The 20,593-nt window shown below is 53.8% G+C and overlaps 7 protein-coding genes across 7 annotated transcripts; 5 read left to right on the top strand and 2 right to left on the bottom strand.

Annotated features, from left to right (window-relative positions):
- The first annotated feature begins 992 nt into the window (after positions 1-992).
- On the top strand, positions 993-5,272 carry CDEST_10065 (Putative YTH domain containing protein). Its single transcript, XM_062926223.1, has 7 exons — positions 993-1,753; positions 1,972-2,278; positions 2,511-2,826; positions 2,912-3,699; positions 3,760-3,819; positions 3,871-4,388; positions 4,438-5,272. The coding sequence occupies exons 4-7, from the start codon at positions 2,961-2,963 to the stop codon at positions 5,050-5,052; spliced, it is 1,932 nt and encodes a 643-aa protein (XP_062782274.1). The 5' UTR covers positions 993-1,753; positions 1,972-2,278; positions 2,511-2,826; positions 2,912-2,960; the 3' UTR covers positions 5,053-5,272.
- Positions 5,273-6,754: 1,482 nt separating this feature from the next.
- CDEST_10064 (Putative small heat shock protein) lies at positions 6,755-8,148 on the top strand. The gene has a single exon (XM_062926222.1). It carries the CDS (start codon positions 7,048-7,050, stop codon positions 7,738-7,740), a length of 693 nt encoding a protein of 230 aa, XP_062782273.1. The 5' UTR covers positions 6,755-7,047; the 3' UTR covers positions 7,741-8,148.
- Positions 8,149-8,294: 146 nt separating this feature from the next.
- Positions 8,295-9,898, top strand: CDEST_10063 (Putative DNA recombination and repair protein, RecA). The gene is made up of 3 exons (XM_062926221.1): positions 8,295-8,532; positions 8,593-8,740; positions 8,791-9,898. The coding sequence occupies exons 1-3, from the start codon at positions 8,440-8,442 to the stop codon at positions 9,600-9,602; spliced, it is 1,053 nt and encodes a 350-aa protein (XP_062782272.1). The 5' UTR covers positions 8,295-8,439; the 3' UTR covers positions 9,603-9,898.
- A 123-nt stretch (positions 9,899-10,021) lies between these two features.
- On the top strand, positions 10,022-14,005 carry CDEST_10062 (uncharacterized protein). The gene is made up of 3 exons (XM_062926220.1): positions 10,022-10,812; positions 10,866-12,923; positions 12,975-14,005. The coding sequence occupies exons 1-3, from the start codon at positions 10,170-10,172 to the stop codon at positions 13,811-13,813; spliced, it is 3,540 nt and encodes a 1,179-aa protein (XP_062782271.1). The 5' UTR covers positions 10,022-10,169; the 3' UTR covers positions 13,814-14,005.
- Positions 14,006-14,013: 8 nt separating this feature from the next.
- CDEST_10061 (Putative vacuolar protein sorting protein 26 related protein) lies at positions 14,014-15,634 on the bottom strand. Its single transcript, XM_062926219.1, has 4 exons — positions 15,205-15,634; positions 14,626-15,098; positions 14,430-14,571; positions 14,014-14,368 (listed from the first exon to the last, which is right to left on the bottom strand). The coding sequence occupies exons 1-4, from the start codon at positions 15,419-15,421 to the stop codon at positions 14,232-14,234; spliced, it is 969 nt and encodes a 322-aa protein (XP_062782270.1). The 5' UTR covers positions 15,422-15,634; the 3' UTR covers positions 14,014-14,231.
- A 643-nt stretch (positions 15,635-16,277) lies between these two features.
- Positions 16,278-17,850, top strand: CDEST_10060 (Putative large ribosomal subunit protein uL6). Its single transcript, XM_062926218.1, has 4 exons — positions 16,278-16,433; positions 16,804-16,851; positions 16,985-17,240; positions 17,297-17,850. Exons 1-4 carry the CDS (start codon positions 16,388-16,390, stop codon positions 17,526-17,528), a joined length of 582 nt encoding a protein of 193 aa, XP_062782269.1. The 5' UTR covers positions 16,278-16,387; the 3' UTR covers positions 17,529-17,850.
- Positions 17,851-19,017: 1,167 nt separating this feature from the next.
- On the bottom strand, positions 19,018-20,211 carry CDEST_10059 (uncharacterized protein; the record flags this gene model as incomplete). The annotated part of the gene is made up of 1 exon (XM_062926217.1): positions 19,018-20,211. One exon carries the CDS (start codon positions 20,209-20,211, stop codon positions 19,018-19,020), a length of 1,194 nt encoding a protein of 397 aa, XP_062782268.1.
- Positions 20,212-20,593: the final 382 nt, after the last annotated feature.

Here is a 20,593-nt window from a genome sequence, read left to right as displayed (position 1 = left end):
GCGATGCCAGGAGGCCTAACAGGAAAAGCAACGAAGAAGCAGACGATGATCCGTTGAAGGGTCTCGGAGGCTATAGTGTAGCGTAAACAACACCACGTATGATCCCTTGCTGCATTTGAAGGGGCGACATCTATCGGTAGCGCCGCTACCAGTGTTTGGTCGGCATCCCGTTCAGGACTCGGTTGGTTGACGATCCCATCAAGTGACGGAGAGGAGTCGTCAACAAAGCATAACAAGAACCAGCGGGAAGCCAAGTAGAGTCTCAATGGCAGGGAATGAACAGGTATCAATTCCTGGACAGGGTCGTGTACCTACCCGCCTACCTTGAGGAGTACCTACCCTGGAGCGGGCAGTACGTACCGAAGACGAGTTAAAACGAATTAGGGAAAGCCCCAAGACCGATATGGCTGGGCGCCGGGGCCGAGCCAGACTCAAGACTACCTCGACGGGAGCAGATTGAACAGAGTGGGCAAATAAGCGTGGTCTATGTCTCTAGTAGTGTACATAGAGAGTACTCTGCGACTGGCCCTCTGCTTTACACTACACCACACCATCCCTTTGCTCTTGCACTTGCTCCCTCAGGACCTACTTGTACATCCCAACACTGAGTACAGCGGGTCAAGTGGCAAATCCTCGAAACTGGGCCGTTCTCCATCGATTCCTCCATTCATCCTGCTCTCCGGCCAGTGCTGGCAATTTTTCGCTCTGTCACTCGCCATGTACCTATGCTACCGCCAGGCCAACTCTGCAAGAGTAGAGTCTCTTATTTTCTCTTCCTGTCCTTCTACGATTCGCTCTACAAAACGAGACATTGCCGAATTACATGTGTCTGCCTATCCATTCGTTTGTCCATCCCTGTCCTCATAATTCCCAAACTGCTTTGTCTACACTTGTTCCGTGGCCTGGCCAAGTGGGAGGGCCACCCGACCACATCTATGTCCCTGCACGTCTCTTAGCGGCAGCCAAGAACCGAAGAAGAAAAATCCCATCTTTCTTCATCCAATTTGCTACTGTGTGTTCCAGAAAGGGCACCTGGCCTGTACATCAGTTCGTTCCCACATCTAGCAAGTTCAGTCAGTCAGTTAGTTCCATTACCCTTACCCTTACCCGCACCTCTCAAGCCCGCCTCTACTACCAACACCCCCTCCTTCCCTCTCAACAGCCCTTTCTGGACCCCATTCCATCTGGGGCTGAACTGGACTGAGCTGCCCATAGTTCATACATTGCCAGACCACTCATGCAGTTCTCTCACTACTCGGCTTTCGTCTTTGTATCCGCACTGGTTTCCCACACCTACACCTCGATATCTCTAAACTCACCCCTCCCAGAACGCCACTTAACCCATGGCCAGGCCCAGCCGTTCCTATCTTGCCTTGTCCATTCACTCAGACTCGTCTCGTCTTTTCTCTTCCAACAATTCAGCGTTGAAGGCGGTGTTGTGTACTGCCATATCGATCCCTCCTTGGCAGCATAGAACAACATATCCCATCGTCGCAACGGACACGGATCAGGGAGCTGCAAAGTGGATGCCGCCTATATCCCGGAGTTCTCCTCAACTCGACCAGCTGCCAGCTTCCCCGGCTTCGAAACTGGGACTAATTTGTGCTGTTTTCATCTGACCCTTTAACATCCCACAAATCCTTCGGCGTGGATCTCAACCCATCAACAGGTCTGTCGCCGGCTGCTCATAGCCCCAATTTTCCTCAGCAAGCAACACTGGGTTTCTGGAACATCCACTTTCTCAAGTCTTTTTGTAAGAATCCTAACCCTTGGGTTTTGGCCACCATCCTGCCGGTAACCCGTCACTTTCCCTGCGCTTTTGTCTTGGCCGTCCTTTATTCTCTGTCCGAGTGTCGTCCGTTGCCCTTTCTCATCCATAAATGTCATTGGACATTTGAAGATCGACCAAGCCCTTCCGTGTTGCCTCTGTCACCCGAGCACGGCGGCAGTTTTCTAACCCGATTATACCAGAACAAAACTTATCTCGTCCGACACTCGCCCAAGTTGACATTGACTTGTTGCTCGGCTCTCTGGTAGAGTTTAGTCAGTGGAAGCCTGCTCCGGCATCGTTTTCAATCTCACTTCAAGAACCCATCTGCCCCGAATCGCCCTCAACAAAACGCGGTACAAACGTCAAACAGCTTCTCCCAAGGCCGTTTACCTTTGGTTGCGTGTCACCGCGTCGGATTCGCGTTCCACAAAGACCTGCGTCGTCAGTCCTTTCGGCAGCCCGAAGGCTGGAGCAGCGACCCCCTGCCTGGGAGCCCCCAAGGCCTAGGTAAGAGACAGCCCTCGTTAGTGGCAACTGTACCACCCTGAAGCCGCACCTCTCCACACGATGTGCATGCCTAGACTTCCCTCTGTGGCCCCCTCGCGCTTCGTTGCTTCGTCCCTCTTCGGCAGGCTCCCCCTTTACCCCGGTACCAAAGGCTACGCCGAATCCCCCTCCCCTGCTTCGGGCTCTTCTCTGCATTTGTATTGGACCCTAAGACGAGCTGATCGCCTTCCAGGAATTTCATTGAGCCACACATCGAACGCTCTTCGCCCAAAGCAGGGTTAACTGCCACATATACCCTGGGCCGCTGTGAAGTGTGACCTCCCAGAGAACCCCCTCGTCTCCTCCTTTCCTTCGAAGGCTGTGCAAACTAGCCACATTGGCCACAACGTGGGCATCCGCTCCTCTACCGCAAATAGCTCAATCCTCTGTGGCGCCTGGGATCATAAACCCGTCATATTCTATCCATTTATTCTCTCGCCGTCCGGGCTTGCTCCGCTAGAGCTTGTCGACCCAGAACCCTCGAGGCTTGGACTAGTGCTTCGCCAAAGGTATAAACTATTAGACGGACCTGTTTCGTAACGCCGTTGGTCTAGGCCGCCATTTTTGGGGTTTTTGCTAACTCGGCCTCGACAGTTTGTGGGCGGCATAAACTCCGAGTCCAGGTAGCGCAACGACATTACCAATGGGTGATGTCCAACCCCCTTCCAACGGCTCTGAGTATCCTGTCGTAGATTCTCATCAAGGCTTGAACACTGTAGGTGTCTCAACGCTTTGCTTTGACGAGAAATCGAGAATGGAGGCTCAAAGTATCTCCCATGCACAGCACCAGCAATACGGTCCCCAACAGCATGCCTTCTCCTCCCAACTCGACATGGCACAGCAGCCCGCATCCGGTCGCCCCAGCGCCTTTAACATGAACGGTATGGCGAACGCGCTGCCACAGGCCAGCATGAGGCAGAATCCCTATGCGTCCGGAAGTCAACAGCAGCACCATCAGCAGCGGTTCAGCCCCGCAACATCCTCGCCGTCAATGATGCCACAGATGCCACAGATGGCTCCTCAGTATCCCGGCCAAGCCGCGATGCCCATGGGAACCCCGCACTACTATATGCCACAGCATCCGCAGATGCAGCATTATTACGCAAACCAGCTCTCCCCAGCCCAACAGCACGCTCGGCCGAACATTGGATACTACCCGAACCAAATGGTTATGAGCCATCCGCAGAACAGCCACATTCCTCAAGGATACTACTATCCTTCGGCAGGTCACTATGCCCAGAACCAAGGTCTCCAGAACCCAATGGTCTCCGCGCAGTACATGGGAGGAAATCCGACGCATAGTGACCCGAGAATCGTTCCACAGATTCCAAACGGGGTTGATCATAACGGTGCACACGTTTCTTCGACCCTCAAGCCCAGCGGTCAGCACTTTTCAAAACGTACCGTGAAAACACGAAAGGCCATACTGACTCGAAATACAGACGTGGGTGAAGGCCGGTCCGGTATTGTTCGAGGTCCGCCGCGGAAGCCGCGTCAAAGTGGTGAGCATCTATCGTGCAGCTCTTCCCGGCACGGGTTGCTGACAGACCTAGGCCATGCGATTTGGATCGGAAACCTTCCACCTCAGACGGACCTGATGAATCTGGTTCACCACGTGTGCAAGGAAGCGAACGGTCTCGAATCTCTTTTTTTGATTTCGAAGAGCAATTGCGCATTCGCCAACTTCAAGGACGAACAGACTTGCGTAACGGCTCAGCAGAAACTGCACGATTCTAAATTCCAATCTGTCCGTCTGGTCAGTCGTCTGCGTAAGAGCACCGTCGAAGGTGCAGCTGGTGTTACGGCACCTACTGGCCCAGCAGCATCATCTGGATCGCAAACCCCCCACGATGTCACGACTCAACCAGCCGCTACGGAGAACGTGATGGAAGTTGCAGCGACGGAAACAAGCGAAACCAAGCCAGTCACCGCCGCCGTCGAGCCGATACTCCAGAAAGACAAATTCTTCATCTTGAAGAGTTTGACTGTAGAGGATTTGGAACTCAGTGCCAAGACGGGTATCTGGGCAACCCAATCTCACAACGAAGAAACGCTTAATGCCGCGTTTAACGTAAGTATGCCATGCCACTTTGCATCCCGGTATTTACTAACCATGGTAGGCCGTCGACAACGTGTATCTTGTCTTTTCTGCGAATAAATCAGGCGAATATTTCGGATACGCGAGAATGACGTCTCAAATCAACGATGACCCCGCGGCCGCGATCGAATTTGCCCCCAAGGCACAGTCCGCCAGCGATGTCGATTTGCCCAAGGCGATCCCAACCGAACCGACTGAGTTTGCGCCCAAAGGCAGGATCATCGACGATTCTGCCAGAGGAACCATATTCTGGGAGGCAGAGCGCGAGGACGGAGAAAGTGGAGAAGAGGATGAGGAACAGGAGCTGGACCAGAGCGATGCGAGCAGCAGAAAGAGCGGGAATTTGGAAGCTGATGGCACCGCGAAAGCTTGGGGAAAGCCATTCAAACTCGAATGGCTATCGACCGCACGCCTACCGTTCTATCGAACCAGAGGGTTGCGCAACCCTTGGAACTCGAACCGAGAAGTCAAGATTGCGAGAGACGGTACAGAGCTGGAGCCATCGGTTGGGAGGAGGTTGATAGGACTCTTTAACAGGGTACAAAGTCCTGGGCCCGGAGCTGCGCCGGCTGCTATGCGACCTGGGATGGCCATGATTGCAGGGTATCCGCCCATGAGGCCACATTACCAGCAATGAGTCTAGCCGAGCCGAACTCGTCCAGTGGGGGGTGACACGACCCCGACAAAGTTCCCCTAGGTTCATTTCGATTCGGATTCTGCCTATACGGTTGACAAAAGGGTTGGACAAGTTATTGCGACAGCGGGCGCATGTAGGCCATGAAATTATGATGTATGGCTATCAGGATACTGGTTTACCATGTGCCTAATTTGACTGTCTAATTCAACTAGAAACTTCTATACTACGCAAGCAGGGATGGTTCATGAGACTGCCATGGGCGAACCGATGAGAACTGATACTAATCATGCGTTGGGACTGGTTGGTTTAAAAAGGCTGCCTGGCAGTTCATGCTTTACACCACACGGTCTCTGCCATGCCATGTTGACAGGAACGAAGTTTTCAATAGGATGTTTAGTTCCAGCTTTGTATGATTCCAAGACATGTCGTCGATCAGCTGTGGCACCGTTTGCGGTGGCGACATCCACAATTGTGGCTTGACCCGGAAGGGATGAACCTGGACGAGTGTTGAACTCATAATTCGGACTGCGGCTTCCAACCTTAATTGGCAAGGCGTACGTAATATCTGTTGCATGGTCTGGCCATGGCTAAGGTACGGTAACACTATCCACTACTACTGGTGTTGTCATCAACGTCCGGAAAGGTCGAATGAAAAGCACTAACAAAATTATGGGTGTACGTATGCTAAGAGAACCTAGTTGAAAAAGCTGGTTGCTGTGTATGCGAACTTGAAGACGGGGACCTACGGGCGAGCACATTACGATAGCTCTACAGGTATGTGTCGTCACGTGCCTCATTGCCGAAGGTTCGACATTGCCCTCTATCTGAGGTGCCGGACATGGAGACTTCCCAGCAGACTTCTCGAGTATTTTCCAATTTCTTTGGTGTCGTGATGATGTGCTTGCGGAGAGAACAATCGCATCTTGAGTAAAGCGAGCTTCGTTCCCACTTTGTTTGATGCAATCCACACAATGCCGACGATAGTAGGCCATGGAACTCGAATTGTGCTTGACTCGAGCTCTCCACCCCCTGTCTTGAAACGGCTATCTGCATGGGACAAAAGCATCGTGATAAGGCCAAGCCAAATATGGGACTCTCCTTGTCCTATGAGAAGGTTGGTTCGATGGAACAAGGGGAATAGTAAGACAGCTGAAATCCAAGCATCTGGACCTGGCCATTGAAATTCAAGGAGCCACCCAAGAAGGAGGGGAGGGTATCGGGGGAAGGGAGGAAGACGGTGGGTTTCCCAGCATGGGTTAAAGTAACAGAGCTCATTGGCTGGGCGAATTATGACTGTGCAGGATACCCTAGACCCCGGTCAGAGACCCAAACCTTAAAGTTTTAGCGAGAGAAAATGGAAGGCAGAAGAGGCTTCGACAGTGTGAAGCACTTCGACAGTGTTCGAAGGTCGTCTTAAACGACGTCGGTGATGTCGATGTGATGTGGTGCCGCATGCAAGCGGACTAAGAGACGGGCGTCAATCCTGGGTTTCGAAATATTTCCGTAGACCAGATGGAATTTCGTTGGAGAAGAGGCACTGCTGGTGGCGTGACGACGGAATCTGTTAGAAGCTTCCAGCGGATTCCGTTGCGTCGAAGCTACTGGAAGCGTCGTGAGGCCTTCACTACCAAACATCTGCTTACACAGATCTCTCTAGAACGGACGTCGAACACGTTGGCATTCCTTCCATGACGTCCGAGTTGTTTCTCGAAACACCTCGCATCACACCTCTTGGTCCGTTGGCGATGGTCTTGGAACTCTGACGAAGACACGCCGGTGCCTGCCTTGATTGTATAAATCGACCGACTTGATCCCTCTTCGCCATGCTCATTCTTTCTTCATCAGACCAGAGCAAACAAAACAAACAACTACTCGATCATCTCTACAATACTCAAACACACACCACTTTTGCGATTACTTCTTCACTCACAATAATCACCCACCACACTGCCACGTACACTGTATCACAGCTATCCCAATAAAAACCTTACCAAAATGGCCTTCTTCCCTCGCAACTTCTACAACACCTCTTCCGACGCCTCCTTTACTCCACTTTTCCGCCTCCTCGAGGACTTTGACAACTACTCTCGCGCTGGCGGCGCCAATGGCAACGGTAGCTCTCGCGGCACTCACCGCAACCATGTCCCGACCTTCCAGCCAAAGTTTGATGTCCGCGAGGTCGATGACGCCTACGAGCTGCATGGCGAGCTCCCCGGCATGAAGAAAGAGGATGTCTCGATCGAGTTCACCGACCCACACACCCTCCACATCCGCGGCCGCGTCGAGAGGTCGTACACCGCCGGCAACCCACCCGCGGGATTCCTTCAGGGCAACGGGGCCGAGATGAGCGGAGCCATCACCGACGGGAACGAGAAGAAGTCCCGCCCTGCTTCACACCAGCCTACTGTCGAGGATGAGAAGGATGACGACAGTAACTCAACGGCGCAGCCTACGCCTGCCACGACTGTCGCCGAGGTCGACAGGTCCGCCGCCCTCGGCAAGAAAGAGCCGGCCGACAACGCCAAGTACTGGGTCTCAGAGCGCAGCATCGGCGAGTTCAGCCGCATCTTCAACTTCCCCGGCCAGATCTCACAGGACGCCGTCTCGGCCAGCTTCAAGGATGGTATCCTCTCGATTCGCGTGCCCAAGGCGCCTAAGCACGAAACCCGCCGCATCCAGGTCAACTAAAGCGGACGCTTCGATACGACAGCTATGATGACCTCATGGGGAACGTCACAGGACAATGATTTGAAACAACATCGGCAATAAATTGTATGGAGATAGGGCTTCGAGGAGGAAGCATCACTAATGATTCGCATGGCTTGGTGTTACAAGGGTTTCCTTTTCTTTTTTTTCTCGCATCGCGATGCCGAGTTATAAACTAGCCTAAATGGGACTGTATTTCTCCTGGCTTTTGTAGCTAGTAATTCCATGATCAATTATACAAAATATGACCCATATCAATGTGCTATATCAGGAAGTGTAATTTGTGAGTCGCAGGAAGGAAAAATGAATGGGATAGAAGCGAAAATGGTTGCCAGAAAGGGTGATGCTGTATCCAAGGAAATGCAATGGGGTGTGCTTTGTACGCTTGTGATCGGTAATCCATTGTCGCAGCAAAAGCCGAAGGTCCTAGCGGGACGCTAACGCTAGGCACGCAGCGGGGCAAACATGCCTCTTAATTGAGACACGTGACTTGGCGTGTTTTCTCCTTTCCCGTCATCGCCACCCACGGTCCTGCCCGACGCGTCTTAAGAGCCCGCTGTCTCCCCCATCAACATTTTCCCACTCGCTTGCACAACTGGACATCTGACGGCTTGAAGTGTCGCATCACGTGTAAAATCAAACAAAACAGCCGCAACCATCGTTTCCGCCCCTGCAAGCACGATGGCCGAAGTCGACGGCTACGAGGAGAGTCACAATGGTGATGAGGGCGGCACGACCGGCCCTGGCGCGCCAACGCCACTCTCTGCACTTGAGGTGTGTTACTGTTGATCGCCCCCGTTGAAGCGAATGATGCTGATGGTTTTCCATGGATAGGGTGTTGCAGGTCTGACGAAGCGTGATATCCAAATGGTGGTCGATGGAGGTTTCAACACAGTAGAGTCGGTCGCGTACACCCCACGTAGAATGCTTGAGCAGATCAAGGGTATTTCTGAGCAGAAAGCCACCAAGATTCTCGCCGAAGGTGAGTACAGGTTCTTCCAAACGTTGCGACGCGTCTGACTAATTACCTAGCCTCGAAACTCGTGCCAATGGGCTTCACGACCGCTACCGAGATGCACCAACGACGCAGTGAGCTCATCTCTATTACGACGGGCTCAAAGCAGCTAGACACCCTTCTCGCCGGTGGTATCGAGACCGGATCGGTGACCGAGCTTTTTGGAGAGTTCCGCACGGGAAAGAGTCAGATCTGCCATACGCTTGCCGTGACGTGCCAGCTGCCCTTCGACATGGGCGGTGGCGAGGGCAAATGCTTGTACATCGATACCGAGGGCACGTTCCGACCTGTTCGGTTGCTCGCCGTCGCCAACCGATTTGGTCTTTCCGGAGAAGAGGTCCTGGACAACGTGGCATATGCGCGTGCGTACAACTCGGATCATCAGCTTCAGCTCCTCCAGCAGGCTGGCGCCATGATGTGTGAGACTCGGTTCTCCCTCCTCATCGTCGACAGTGCTACGGCTCTCTACAGAACCGACTTTTTGGGCAGAGGCGAGCTGTCGTCGAGGCAGACCCATCTTGCCAAGTTCATGCGCACCCTTCAGCGTCTCGCGGATGAGTTTGGAATCGCTGTCGTCATTACGAACCAGGTCGTTGCGCAGGTTGATGGCGGACCCAGTGCCATGTTCAATCCTGACCCGAAGAAGCCGATTGGCGGCAACATCATTGCTCACGCCAGCACGACAAGAATTAGCCTGAAAAAGGGACGCGGCGAGACCCGTATCGCCAAGATATACGACAGTCCCTGCTTGCCCGAGAGCGACTGTCTCTTCGCCATCAACGAGGACGGCATTGGCGACCCCAGCCCCAAGGACCTGGAGAAAGACTGAATGATGTGCGTTGACTGATATCTGACTGGAGGATTACATGCAGAACAAGTAATGGTGTTTATGCGCATATGAGTGAGCTTTAATACGCCCTGGTTGGGAAAGATGACATGCATAGGTGTTGGCGTTGGAGGGCGTATTCTTTCATGGCGGAGTTGTGGTATGGCTTCTGCCTGGGCTCGAGTAGCTCAGGTCTTGAGCATTTGCTAGTAAACTAAGGAGCTGTAACCGAGTCAATCAGGTTGATCAAGCCTTTACCCAGGTGCCAGCGACTTACAAGCGAGATGAAAATGTTCCCCCGCCGTCGTGGTTCATCATATCTAAAAGCGTACCGTGCGGAAATCATGATGAACTGTACAAAGACACCGTACCAAGCTGGTTGCTGTATCAGGACTAGCCCCACCCGCGCGTTTGGAGCCTTCAAACTGGAAATTCCATCAACTCGAATCGCGACCAACTTTTGCTGTCGCAAGTTTGCTTGATGCGCCGAACTCGACCCGCGATTCCTGCGGCCTTTTCCCTTTATTCGACGGCGTTAGAGGTCTTTACAGGTTTAGGGGTGCAACCAAAATGGATTCCGCAGACACCCAATATCTCTACCGAGAGACTCGTCTCAATCTCGAACCGGCCTCCGCCTCGTCTATCGTCAACATCCGCGTTCCCTCGCTGACGTCGAACGGTAGAAGCGCGACCCGCAAACTGACAAACGGCGACAACAACGTCAGCGAAGATGAGGTTGCTTTTCGGCTGAAGAGCCTGGCGCCTGCTTCGTCGGTCTACCACCGCAAATGGCACGATGCACCACGCAGTTTTCTTTGGAGGCTGCTAGAGGACGGCCTGGTTCTGAGCCTCCGTGTCGTAGATACCTGTCGCCAGGAGAAGGTTGTCGATGCGCCTCTTGTTCTCAATTTCAGATTTACCGTGCCGATTCAGTCATCCTGCGTCGCCTTCGCCGATCCCCGGGAGCACGACGCGCTTTCCATGTTCGTGCTCGACGAGTCCAACTTCCTATACTCCTTCACCCTGCGGCCCGACTTCTTTAGGAAGCGCTCTGCGATCGAGGCCGGCCCGGGTGATGCCTGCAAGGTGTACCAGCCAAAGGTTTTCGGCTTCAAGCACCCGCACCGCATGGTCGCTGCGAGTACCGACCAGGTTGTCATTTCTCTACACGATGGTGGGCTTGTGCGATTGGACCGGAATAAGACTCAGGATTGTACGTCTCCGTCTTTCATTTTCGCAGTGGATCTTGTGGCTAATACTCTGCAGCAACCAGCAATCCCTGGAAAGAGACAATCTACAACTCACAAGGCTGGGCTCAAGGCATTCGCAGCTACCTTCCCTTCAAGCAGAACCATACCATCCGGTACCGCAATATCCACATGGACGCAAGCGCAGCGACGTCAATACAGGTGACGGATCTCGGACTAGACGATGCGGCATTCCTCTTCACAGTCTGTCTCGATCACCGCATGCGTATCTGGAACCTGCGGACCGGTCAGATCCTGTTCACTGGGGACATTCTCAACGCCGACCGCAACCCCCAGGAGATCGGCAAGTGGCAAATCGAGCCGACACAAGCGAATCTTCTGCAGCTGGTTGGCGACAGCACAGGCAATCGGATGTGTGCCACATACTCGCCCATCGGAGCGGGAGAGTTCAAGTTCTGGAACGTCAAAGCCCGCGACAGTGACACCGTCTACGTGGAGGACGCCTTCCCGGATACCACGCTTGTTCCATCATCACCTTCGCTGTCAGACGTATGGACATTGGCGGACTTTGTTCTCTCAAATCTTGCCGATGGTGGTATTCAATTATGGACGTTGTGGAAGAACAACATGACGTACAAGGTCCAGGAGCTTGATCTCAACAGGGATAGCATCGCCGAGTCTTGGGAAAGCGAGTGGGCATCGGTTCACATTGACACCACATACCCAACGGCGCCAACCTCGGGTCCATCTGACCCGACGGACCCAACAGAGAAGTGGTTGGAGCTCATCCTCGCCCCTGGTCGCTTCACGAAGGCAACTCTCGAAACAGCCCTGTCAATCTACGAGAAGGGGCTTTACTCCCAGAAAGTGGCCAGCAACTCTAAGAGTCAAAAGGGGTTGGCAGAGTCAATCTGCTCCGTCCTCGCCTCAACAGCGTCTTTGGATCAGAACTCGGCTGGTGGAATGGATTACGAGCAATTCCGTGCCAGTAGCGAGACCCAATGGCGGAGATTCTACCGTCTCCTTATCGAATTGGATAAGCAGCGTGGCGAGGCGATTGCTCTGGTCCTCGACGCGGACTCTGACATGACCTGGGTTGTTTGCGCCGATGCTATCTCCGCCATTAGAGAATGCAGCTCGCTAGAGCGGCTGTTTTTCAATCTTGCGCGTCCGGATGAGGGCACAGAAAAGGTGGCGAATCTGGTAGCTACTGGAGTTGGCTTTCTCGATGCGATTTCTGACAGCATCCAACAAGTTTGCACGGCCGCACTGCGACCCGAAATCTTTGAAGAGACGCCCAGAACCGACTACGAGAGGATCCAATACCTGTTCGACACCACAGCTCTGTGGCGCACCGTGAGCGAAGAAGACTGCGCTCAGGTAATCGAAAGTTTGGGACAGAATTACACCGGCGTCACGATGGACCTATACGAGAGCCTATCCGGCTTGGTAGCGGCTTCGGACGACTCGGGCAGCCGCAAAGCTCGGCAACCGCTTACTGATTTTGGAAGGAAGCTGATCGTTAAGGCCGTCCAGGAGACGATCAATCTGCAATGGACTGTCATTTTCAGTCAGGTGTTGTTATTGGTGCACATGGAGTTCGACTGGGAGCAGGAAGAAGACATGCTCTCCAAGCGGCTCGACGTCGGCGCTGTCTTCAGACAGTTCCTCGAATCACTCCGCCGGCTAGAATTGCTTCGTTGGCTGTCAAAGACTGAGATCACCGTCCCCATTGGCAACAAGCATGAGCGCAACGGTTCATTCTCTGGCTCACCAAGCGCCTCCAAGCGTCTGGGAGACGAGACCCAGACGGTCACGGCGCTGGAGGGCAATGTGGGTCACCTTCTTGGCGTCGGCGACCATCGAAACGAGCCACTTGCGGCGAGCATAACGGATATCGTCATGGATCTCTGCGCCTCTAACAGTGACATCGAGGTGTCGCCCACTCTTATTCAATGCTCTCTCATCAGGAGAGAGCGAGCCGACCTTGCTCTGGAGCTTACCCCTTATTGCGCCCAGACGCCTTTCGCCACATACATCCAGGGCCGCGTCTTTCTCGCTCTGAAGGACTTTGCCCAAGCCGCTTTCCACTTCCGCAAGGCGGCGATTGGCATGAGTATGTCGGACGTTTTCAAACATTTTGGACCTTGCTGACACGAAACAACAGGTGTGAAGGATGTCGATGTCGACCGACACAGCAGCGGTCTCCTAGATGATACCGAGTGGAACCTGCTCAACAAGGGACCGGCACGGTATCACTGCCATATCGTAGCTCTGTTCGAGAAGGCCAAGGCCTACTCTTTCGTCATCGAGTTCGCTGGTCTCGCCATCCAATACTCGCACGCCAGTCCCGAGGCTGCACTAGTCAGGAGTGAGATGCTCAGCCGTCAGTTTAACGCGGCCACGGTGCTCTCGCGTTTCGATGTTGCTCACGCAAGCCTTCTTGCGATGAAAGACAAGGCGATGCAGCACTCATCCCTCCGCAAACTGGTCGACAAGATGTGCGAATCTTACCACACCAGCGAACTAATGTCGCTGCCGTTCCCCGGCCTGCAGGACTCGATCGATGAAATCCTGGCCCAGAGGTGCAAGACGGCGATGGATGTCCTCAGCGGCATCCCGTACCACCAAATTCTCTATTCATGGAGGATTAAACATAACGACTACCGCGGCGCCGCCACTGTGCTGCTCGACCGCATCCAGAAACTACAGCACGCTGGCGAGGGCGATAAGCTGATCGGCGACGACATCCTGGACACGGCCGTGACCAAGCAGTACTTGCTGCTGATCAATGCCCTGAGCTGCGTCGATCCCAAGCAGGCGTGGATCTTTTCGGAAGAGCTGCCCCCCCCCAACTCAAGAGAGACAACTGGCTTCCAGGGCAAGCGCAAAGTCGTTACGCTGCCCGACCTGCGGAAGCAATACCAAGACGAGTTGGACAGAATTGCCGCCATCCAGAACAACCAGTTCGGGTTCGAGGCAGACGACGCCATGGACATTATGTAGAATCACGATCGAGCGAGATGCAAGTTACACACCCAAAACGAAAACTGGGACCTTAGGGGGGAGGAAGGGGGTTGGAGGAGAAACGAGCTGTACAAGTAATCAAGAAGATCCCGGACACAAACAGAATGATCCGGGAGACCAGATACCTCACGATTTGCATGGGTTGGGCTTTGGCTTTTGTTTCCGTTCTGGTGTCATCTTGGTGGAAGGGAAGAATGAATATCATATTGTTCGCATCAGTGCAGCAGACCCAGCTCTTCCTTTACCCCAAAACGCCGTGACCAAATGCTAAAAACTGCGCGTGGCCGACAGGACGAAGGCCACCTATCATGACAGCTCTCACACCCATCCGCCCCTTGTCCGGTCTCATCAACAACCCATTACTTGCAAACCACGCAATGGGATCCTAGGGAGTCTCTTATGTTTGAACGAGAGAGTTGCCCATGAGCTTAGGATTCTCCGGGGCGGCAGCCATAATCATGTTGGGACCAGCAGCTGCGTCCGGGGCTTGGCGATAGAGGATGATTTCCGACTGCTTGAAATACCGCCGTGCGTCTAAAATGTCTTGTTAGAATGGTCTGCAAGGTTGCAAGGGGTAACATCTAGGGTTCCTGACCTTCGTCGATGAGCACCAAACTGAGGTAGTATCGGGTAGAGAACTTCTTGTTCACATCCCGGAACGTCGGGGTCAGGTCGAAGCCGCCGAGGAAGAGTCGAATAGGGATGGTCTCTCCTCTCGAAGGCGAACCATCCATGATCTGCCCGAGACGTCAGCATATGATACATCCTCAAGGTCGAGCCGGAGAACCTACCTCGAACCTCACCAAAGTCTCGCTCTCGTTGTACTGATTAGGCGCCGCGCCCGTCGTCTCTCGCCGGATGATGGACAGCTCCATGTGCTTAATCTTGAGACGAACCAGCAGAAAGTATATGCGACCCACAATAACGTCCTTGAGGTGGTACTTTGATTTGGAGTACTCGAACTCGATGTGCAGGCAGTCTTCGATGCCGACGTCCATCTTGATGGACGAGTTCATTTCTGGGGGTATGCGGTACGAGTAGACCCAAATGTCCTTCTCGCGGATAACATCGGCCATACGACGGGAGACGGTAACGCGGACGAAGTAGCGCAGCTTGACGTTGATGCCGTTGTACGACTCGTACTGCTTTTCGACGTTCTTGAAGTTGAAGTCGAACGTCTGCGGGTGCTGCAGCTCGCCGGGGGCAGCGAGCTCCTGGACGAGGGAGAGGAATTCGTAGTGGTTTCCGCGGTCGAAGAACATTTCTGGGCATTGTGGTCAGCGTCGGGGGTGGGTTCGATTTGGTTGCGCCAAAGCGGCAGTGGTGGTGGTGCTGACAGCGACGGCGGCAAGGGTGATTCGACGACTCACCTATCGTGCCGATAAACTGGACTTTGATGCCAGTGTGCTCTAGCCGCTTGCCGTCCTTAGGTCTGATGGTCACGGCGCCCTTGACACTCTCGCCATCCATGTACAGCGGTGCCTTTTCGCGGCGGTTCTTGTCGAGCTTTACGTCCACCATGGACCGCTCATCGGCATCCTCCAGCACGATGTCGATGTCGACGGGGGTCGAGAAGAAGTATGACATCTTGGCTGATGTGGGGATGCCCGGGAATCTCGCGATACTATTGTTGGTATCGGTTCAGGACGGAAAGGATATGCTTCGTTAAGATTGCGAAAGGCTCGGCCGAGTGGTTGACGCTGGGATTGGGGCTCGGATTGGAGCGATTGATGTCCGAGGTTGTGGTCTGAGGAGAGCTTCGCACGTATAACTCGACATGCGTTGCTTGATTGCGCCGGGCTACCTACCTACTTAGCTATGCCTATCGGTCGAGGGGCGACAATTGGAGCTGTCGGGTGGCTCTTCCCATTGGCCCAAAGTTCACACGTGAGCCAGGCACCCGCAGATACAGAGGCGATGTGGCTGGTGCACATTGAACTCCGAAACGGGGATGGGGGGCAAGACAGGGGCCCAGCATTATGTAACCCTTTTGTCGTAGCCACTTCAAAGCAACTACCTATTAGAGCGTTATGAATCCTCTTGCCTTCAGTTACAGTGTGCTGCATCATTATTATAGACCTATCCAGATAGCTTCTCCGATACATTCAAGGTCAGAAGGGCTGGTCAGTAGGATTGTTATGGTCCTGGAAGCTTTCATGCTTCTGCGTTTCTCACTACTACAGAAATCATGTACTATTTTCAGTGCTGAGAGCACATGTACTGTGTTTCCTACAGTTTCTTCTTTATCTTCGACACTGTGCATCTGTGCGTCTCTCTTGCTTTACTTGATTTGTGTTTCTTCCGTTTTTCCTTTCCTCCGCCTCTCGGGCGAACCCCCTTCACCGCCTTCCATATCGGAAGGAATGTGCACAGACCACACAGGGCTTGCAAACCCCCATCACTCGGCGCACCGCTAGGCTCTCAATCGCAACTCTGAACGAGACTCGAAAAGTTCCTTTTGGCTCCGAGTGAAAAAGTTGTCCATCGCCCAACGAAACAGACCCGTCGCCCAGTAGATCGCCCAGCCGACAACCCTCCCCCCCCGACGTCAAGATGAGATACATTCACTCCCAGGAGAGCCTGACGGTCCCTCAGGATGGTACGTGAAAGCAGGTCGTCTGTGTCGTCTTCGAAAGATGCGCAACGATGTACAATGCACCAGCAAGAACTCGGACACATCCTCCCATCAATCACGAAACATCTCCCTGCGAGCTCCGCCGAATTCTGAACTTTGGGACACTATATCACCTCTTGTCGCCATCCGCTTCGGGCCTCGATCTCCTCTGCCTCACTTGCACCGATGACTGGCGTCTGAGGTTGCGAACAACGCAGATGAGGGGAGTCATCGAGCGCTCGAGGTGGACAACGCGATGGGGGTTTTGGGTTGAAAAGTTTTAGACTGTGGATGAGCTCGAAAGGAGCAGTAGTGGCAGGCAATCGAATGCATGCTGACTTGGATTCTCCAACAGTCAAGGTTCACATTAAGTCCCGCGTCGTCTCCGTCGAGGGCCCCCGTGGTAAGTTCGCACAAGTCTCATGCATCTGTTCATATCACCCAGGAGGACTGCCACTGGCGATCTTTGGCCTTGGAGTGCATTGCGCCTTCGGGTGAGAGACCCTCGAAGCCAATTCGGCTGACGCTGTGTACAGGCAAGCTCGTGAAGGACCTGTCCCACTTGGCCGTCAACTTCTCCCAGCCGGTTAAGGGTACCATCAACATTGAGATCCACCACGGCTCAAGAAAGAACGTTGCCACCCTCCGCACCGTCCGCACCCTGATCAACAACTTGATCATCGGTGTGACCAAGGGCTTCAAGTACAAGATGCGCTACGTCTATGCCCATTTCCCCATCAACGTCAACCTGGAGAAGAACTCCGAGACTGGTCTGTGGGAGGTTGAGATCCGGTATGTTTGCCCCTCGGTCGTGTGACGAAGTCCGACAAACGACTAACCCGATACAGCAACTTCATTGGCGAGAAGCTCGTCCGCCGCATCGTCATGCGCGAGGGTGTCGATGTTGCCGTCTCTTCCAGCCAGAAGGATGAGCTTGTCCTCTCCGGCAACTCTCTCGAGGCTGTCTCTCAGTCCGCCGCCGATATCCAGCAGATCTGCAAGGTCCGCAACAAGGATATCCGTAAGTTCTTGGACGGCATGTACGTCTCCGAGAAGGGCAACATTGTTGAGGATGCTTAAGTGCATATCCAATCCTGAGAAATCAAGGGTTCCGGATGTACAGAGCTGGGCGAGAAGGGGAGCAGGGAAATCCAAAAGTCAAATGGTCATGTTTTTCTAAGGACTAAGCAAAAAGAGCAACTGGGTTCTGGGTCTCATCACAGGCGTGGCCGGGGTTCCTTTTATTTTTGCATCGCGTAACTCGAGGGTTACCGTACGAATCACATCCGAAAAGTCAAAGAAAGACGTTGCCGGCTCCTTTCCCTGAGCTGCCACACCTCCCCAAACACTACGAGATAACTACCACATGCATGAAAGCTTTTCATGGTGAAATGATACCCACGCAAACGTTTAAAACAAGCATCCCCCTCCCTGTGCTAAGTGCTTGTGTGATCAGGCAGACTAGATTAAGGTGTTGAGTCGAGGGAGGTCTGGGCAAGCTACTACTCCGGTTGCGCTGTTTGGTCCGATTACAGATACTGTTTTCCTAATGGCATGGGTATATTCTGGGTCTCAGCGACGTGCTGCTCTTATCATATGTCGTTGACTTGGTAATGTCAGCAGAGGGGGGGGGGGGGGTGTAGCAAAGCTTAGGAAAGTCAGGTATGATTGCTTACAGAACTTTCATTTTTAAAGCTCGATTCCGCCAGGGTGGGGAGGCCAAGTCATGCGTGTTCTGCCAATACAGACGACAGCACGGAAACCAACTTCGTTCTATGCAGATAGGCCGAGCATGAGACGCAACGCACCACTTCGCGCCAACTTCGCGCAAGCGCTGCACATTCGTCTCAACTTATGGTTGCTTCCGACAGCCATGGTTAGAGCAACCTCGAGCCCCCCGAAAGAGAACCTTACTCTTAATAGGGAGAAACCATGTGTCACAAACCTTGAGTCAACATCACCTAGGTACACAACAGCAGACTGTAGGACTGAGTTGGATCAGAGAAATATGTGTCGTTTCATGCATTAAGGGCGATTTCGAAAATTTTGTTTCCAGAAACGCTACCTGGAAAAAAAGAGAATCGTCTATGCCATCAAAATCGTTCTGAACATCGTACAGGCTATGCGAAAGGGTGGGGGAGTTGTGACGCGCAACGGTTGCACAAGAGAGAGCCACACCAAGGAAAAGAGAAAAGATTGGAAACGCTCAATAACCAAAGAGATATTCCTCTCTCTGCGGTCGCCTCCTTGTCGCTCTCATCTCTAATAGGGCAACCCAAGTTTTTTCGTTTCTCTCGTTCCATCTTTCATCCTCGATTCACTCCTCAATTCTCTTCGTCTCTCATGTCGTGCCCATATCCCGGCTCATTAGAACTCGAGTGAAGATAATCCGAGTTCCCATCCGTAACGCCAGGGGAATAAAATTGAAAGAAAAAAGCCAATGGTACCAATTTATATACGTTTCGAATAATGTCCGAGTCGCTGACGGTGCCTTATAATGAATGAAGGCGGCCGAATGCACGTGAAACTCATCATTGAGGTCAAGATGTACTCAGAAAGGGACTCTTCGCTACCTCCGCGAGTGTCGCGTCGTACGGGTGCCGCGCGTTTGGCCGGTTCGGTGAGTTCTTCCACCCGAGCTAGAGCTGCCTAGGTAGGACGTCAGATCCGATCGAGTCCGAGAATCCCATGAAGACTCACTGGGACTTGTGCCCGTGTACGAGTAGTACGAGTCTGTGTAGCTCGACCGCGGCTTGCGGGCTGGCTTGTCCTTCTTAAGGTTCAAAAGCGCTAGCAAGGTCGCGGCGGCAGCTCCCAGGCCCAACCACTTGGCGCCCTCCTTCTTCTCCTCCTTGCGGCGCGCAGCAGGTGCAGGACGGCCGGCGCCTGCGAACCAGCCGCCATGCGAGGGGCGGTGGGAGTGGGCCGAGGGCATGCGACTGCCATGGCGTGAATATCTCTCTTCAACGACCTCGACCCGCTCGCGGCTGTGCTCCTTTTTCTTTTTGCCGCCGAAGATAAGACCCCAGAGGCCGCGGGCGATGCAGCAGAAGCAGAGCAGCATGAGGAGACCGAGGCCAGCCAGAGTGCCGATGACAATACCCGCAATGGCCCCGCCGCTCAAACCACCGCCGGTGCCCTCGTCGGTGACAGGCACCACGGTTCCGGTTCCGGTTGCGGTTGCTGATGCGAAGGTGCCGGTGGCTCTAGTGCTGGTGATCCGGTAGGGAGCAGAGTATTGCGTCGTGATTGTGACGCCTCCTGAGGTGATGGTAGTGATGCCGCCACCCCAGCCGTCTCGCTGGGCGCATTGCCCCGAGTAGGCACAGTACTGGTACGAGGCGCAGCATATGCTTCCACATGCCGTTTCTCCTTCTTTCTGCGGGACACAGGTGCCCCCAGCTCCCACTCCTCCGGCCTTTGTTGTCGCAGGCCAGTCGGTTGTGACGGTGCTGGTGAAGGTATTTGTCTCAGTCCAGGTTGTGGTGAAGATGCCGTAGCCCCCACCGCCGAGGATGGTGCTGCAGCCAGCAATGTTGTTAACCGTGTAGCACTGTTCGCCAGAGCCACAGCAGTACTGAGAGTCGGCGCCGCAACGCTGAACGCAGTCACGCTTCATAAACTTGTCGCCGAGCTCATAGAAGAGGTTATTGGCGACATTTTGTAGAGGGTATGGGTGTGCGAGAATCGGGGTGGGGGCAGACGCCAGCAGAAAGAGACCGACGATCAGAGGGGCTGCAGCCGAGTGCTTGTGAAGGGCCATTTTGGCAGAAGGCGCTGGACTGTTGTCCACAGGCAGGAATATGACGAGGCCGAAAGTACGGCAATGCTGAGGTTGTAAGTGAGCCTTCGCCCACGCCCACGCTTACCGGTCTTGTCAGCTCACTTGGGGGCGCCGTGGAATGGAAACTGTGTCGTAGCCTCGTGGGCAAATCCAGGTGGGTAAGCGAGTGAGCGGGATGATGTATTGCGTCGTAGCGAAAGAATGAGGTATTAATGGTCGGTAGGCTCAAAAGAGGAGTGAGGTGGTGGTGGTCGTGTGAGGGTGAGTGAGCTGGCCGGTCTAGCCTGTTAGTGGGCAGAGCAGACGTCTCGGCAGGTACTGTGTTGTTGGAATGCTGTCTGGTCTTCGGGTTTGGCAGGTG

The sequence above is a fragment of the Colletotrichum destructivum genome, chromosome 6 (assembly GCF_034447905.1).
Source record: "Colletotrichum destructivum chromosome 6, complete sequence".
NCBI classification, from domain to species: domain Eukaryota; kingdom Fungi; phylum Ascomycota; class Sordariomycetes; order Glomerellales; family Glomerellaceae; genus Colletotrichum; species Colletotrichum destructivum.
The sequence above is the reverse complement of the archived record's forward strand: the minus strand, read 5'-3'. Positions and strand labels throughout refer to the sequence as shown.

Bases quoted from the DNA above. Each gene is read 5' to 3' on its own strand.
- CDEST_10064 (XM_062926222.1), top strand. From the start codon at position 7,048: ATGGCCTTCTTCCCTCGCAACTTCTACAACACCTCTTCCGACGCCTCC.
- CDEST_10062 (XM_062926220.1), top strand. From the start codon at position 10,170: ATGGATTCCGCAGACACCCAATATCTCTACCGAGAGACTCGTCTCAAT. The intron at 10,813-10,865 runs GTACGTCTCCGT...AATACTCTGCAG, and splicing joins CCGGAATAAGACTCAGGATT to CAACCAGCAATCCCTGGAAA. The intron at 12,924-12,974 runs GTATGTCGGACG...ACGAAACAACAG, and splicing joins CAAGGCGGCGATTGGCATGA to GTGTGAAGGATGTCGATGTC.
- CDEST_10060 (XM_062926218.1), top strand. From the start codon at position 16,388: ATGAGATACATTCACTCCCAGGAGAGCCTGACGGTCCCTCAGGATG. The intron at 16,852-16,984 runs GTAAGTTCGCAC...CGCTGTGTACAG, and splicing joins CTCCGTCGAGGGCCCCCGTG to GCAAGCTCGTGAAGGACCTG. The intron at 17,241-17,296 runs GTATGTTTGCCC...AACCCGATACAG, and splicing joins CTGTGGGAGGTTGAGATCCG to CAACTTCATTGGCGAGAAGC.
- CDEST_10061 (XM_062926219.1), bottom strand. From the start codon at position 15,421: ATGTCATACTTCTTCTCGACCCCCGTCGACATCGACATCGTGCTGGAG. The intron at 15,099-15,204 runs GTGAGTCGTCGA...CACAATGCCCAG, and splicing joins CCAGTTTATCGGCACGATAG to AAATGTTCTTCGACCGCGGA. The intron at 14,572-14,625 runs GTAGGTTCTCCG...CGTCTCGGGCAG, and splicing joins AGACTTTGGTGAGGTTCGAG to ATCATGGATGGTTCGCCTTC.
- CDEST_10065 (XM_062926223.1), top strand. From the start codon at position 2,961: ATGGGTGATGTCCAACCCCCTTCCAACGGCTCTGAGTATCCTGTCGTA. The intron at 3,820-3,870 runs GTGAGCATCTAT...TGACAGACCTAG, and splicing joins GCGGAAGCCGCGTCAAAGTG to GCCATGCGATTTGGATCGGA. The intron at 4,389-4,437 runs GTAAGTATGCCA...TAACCATGGTAG, and splicing joins CGCTTAATGCCGCGTTTAAC to GCCGTCGACAACGTGTATCT.
- CDEST_10063 (XM_062926221.1), top strand. From the start codon at position 8,440: ATGGCCGAAGTCGACGGCTACGAGGAGAGTCACAATGGTGATGAGGGC. The intron at 8,533-8,592 runs GTGTGTTACTGT...TTCCATGGATAG, and splicing joins CGCCACTCTCTGCACTTGAG to GGTGTTGCAGGTCTGACGAA. The intron at 8,741-8,790 runs GTGAGTACAGGT...CTAATTACCTAG, and splicing joins CACCAAGATTCTCGCCGAAG to CCTCGAAACTCGTGCCAATG.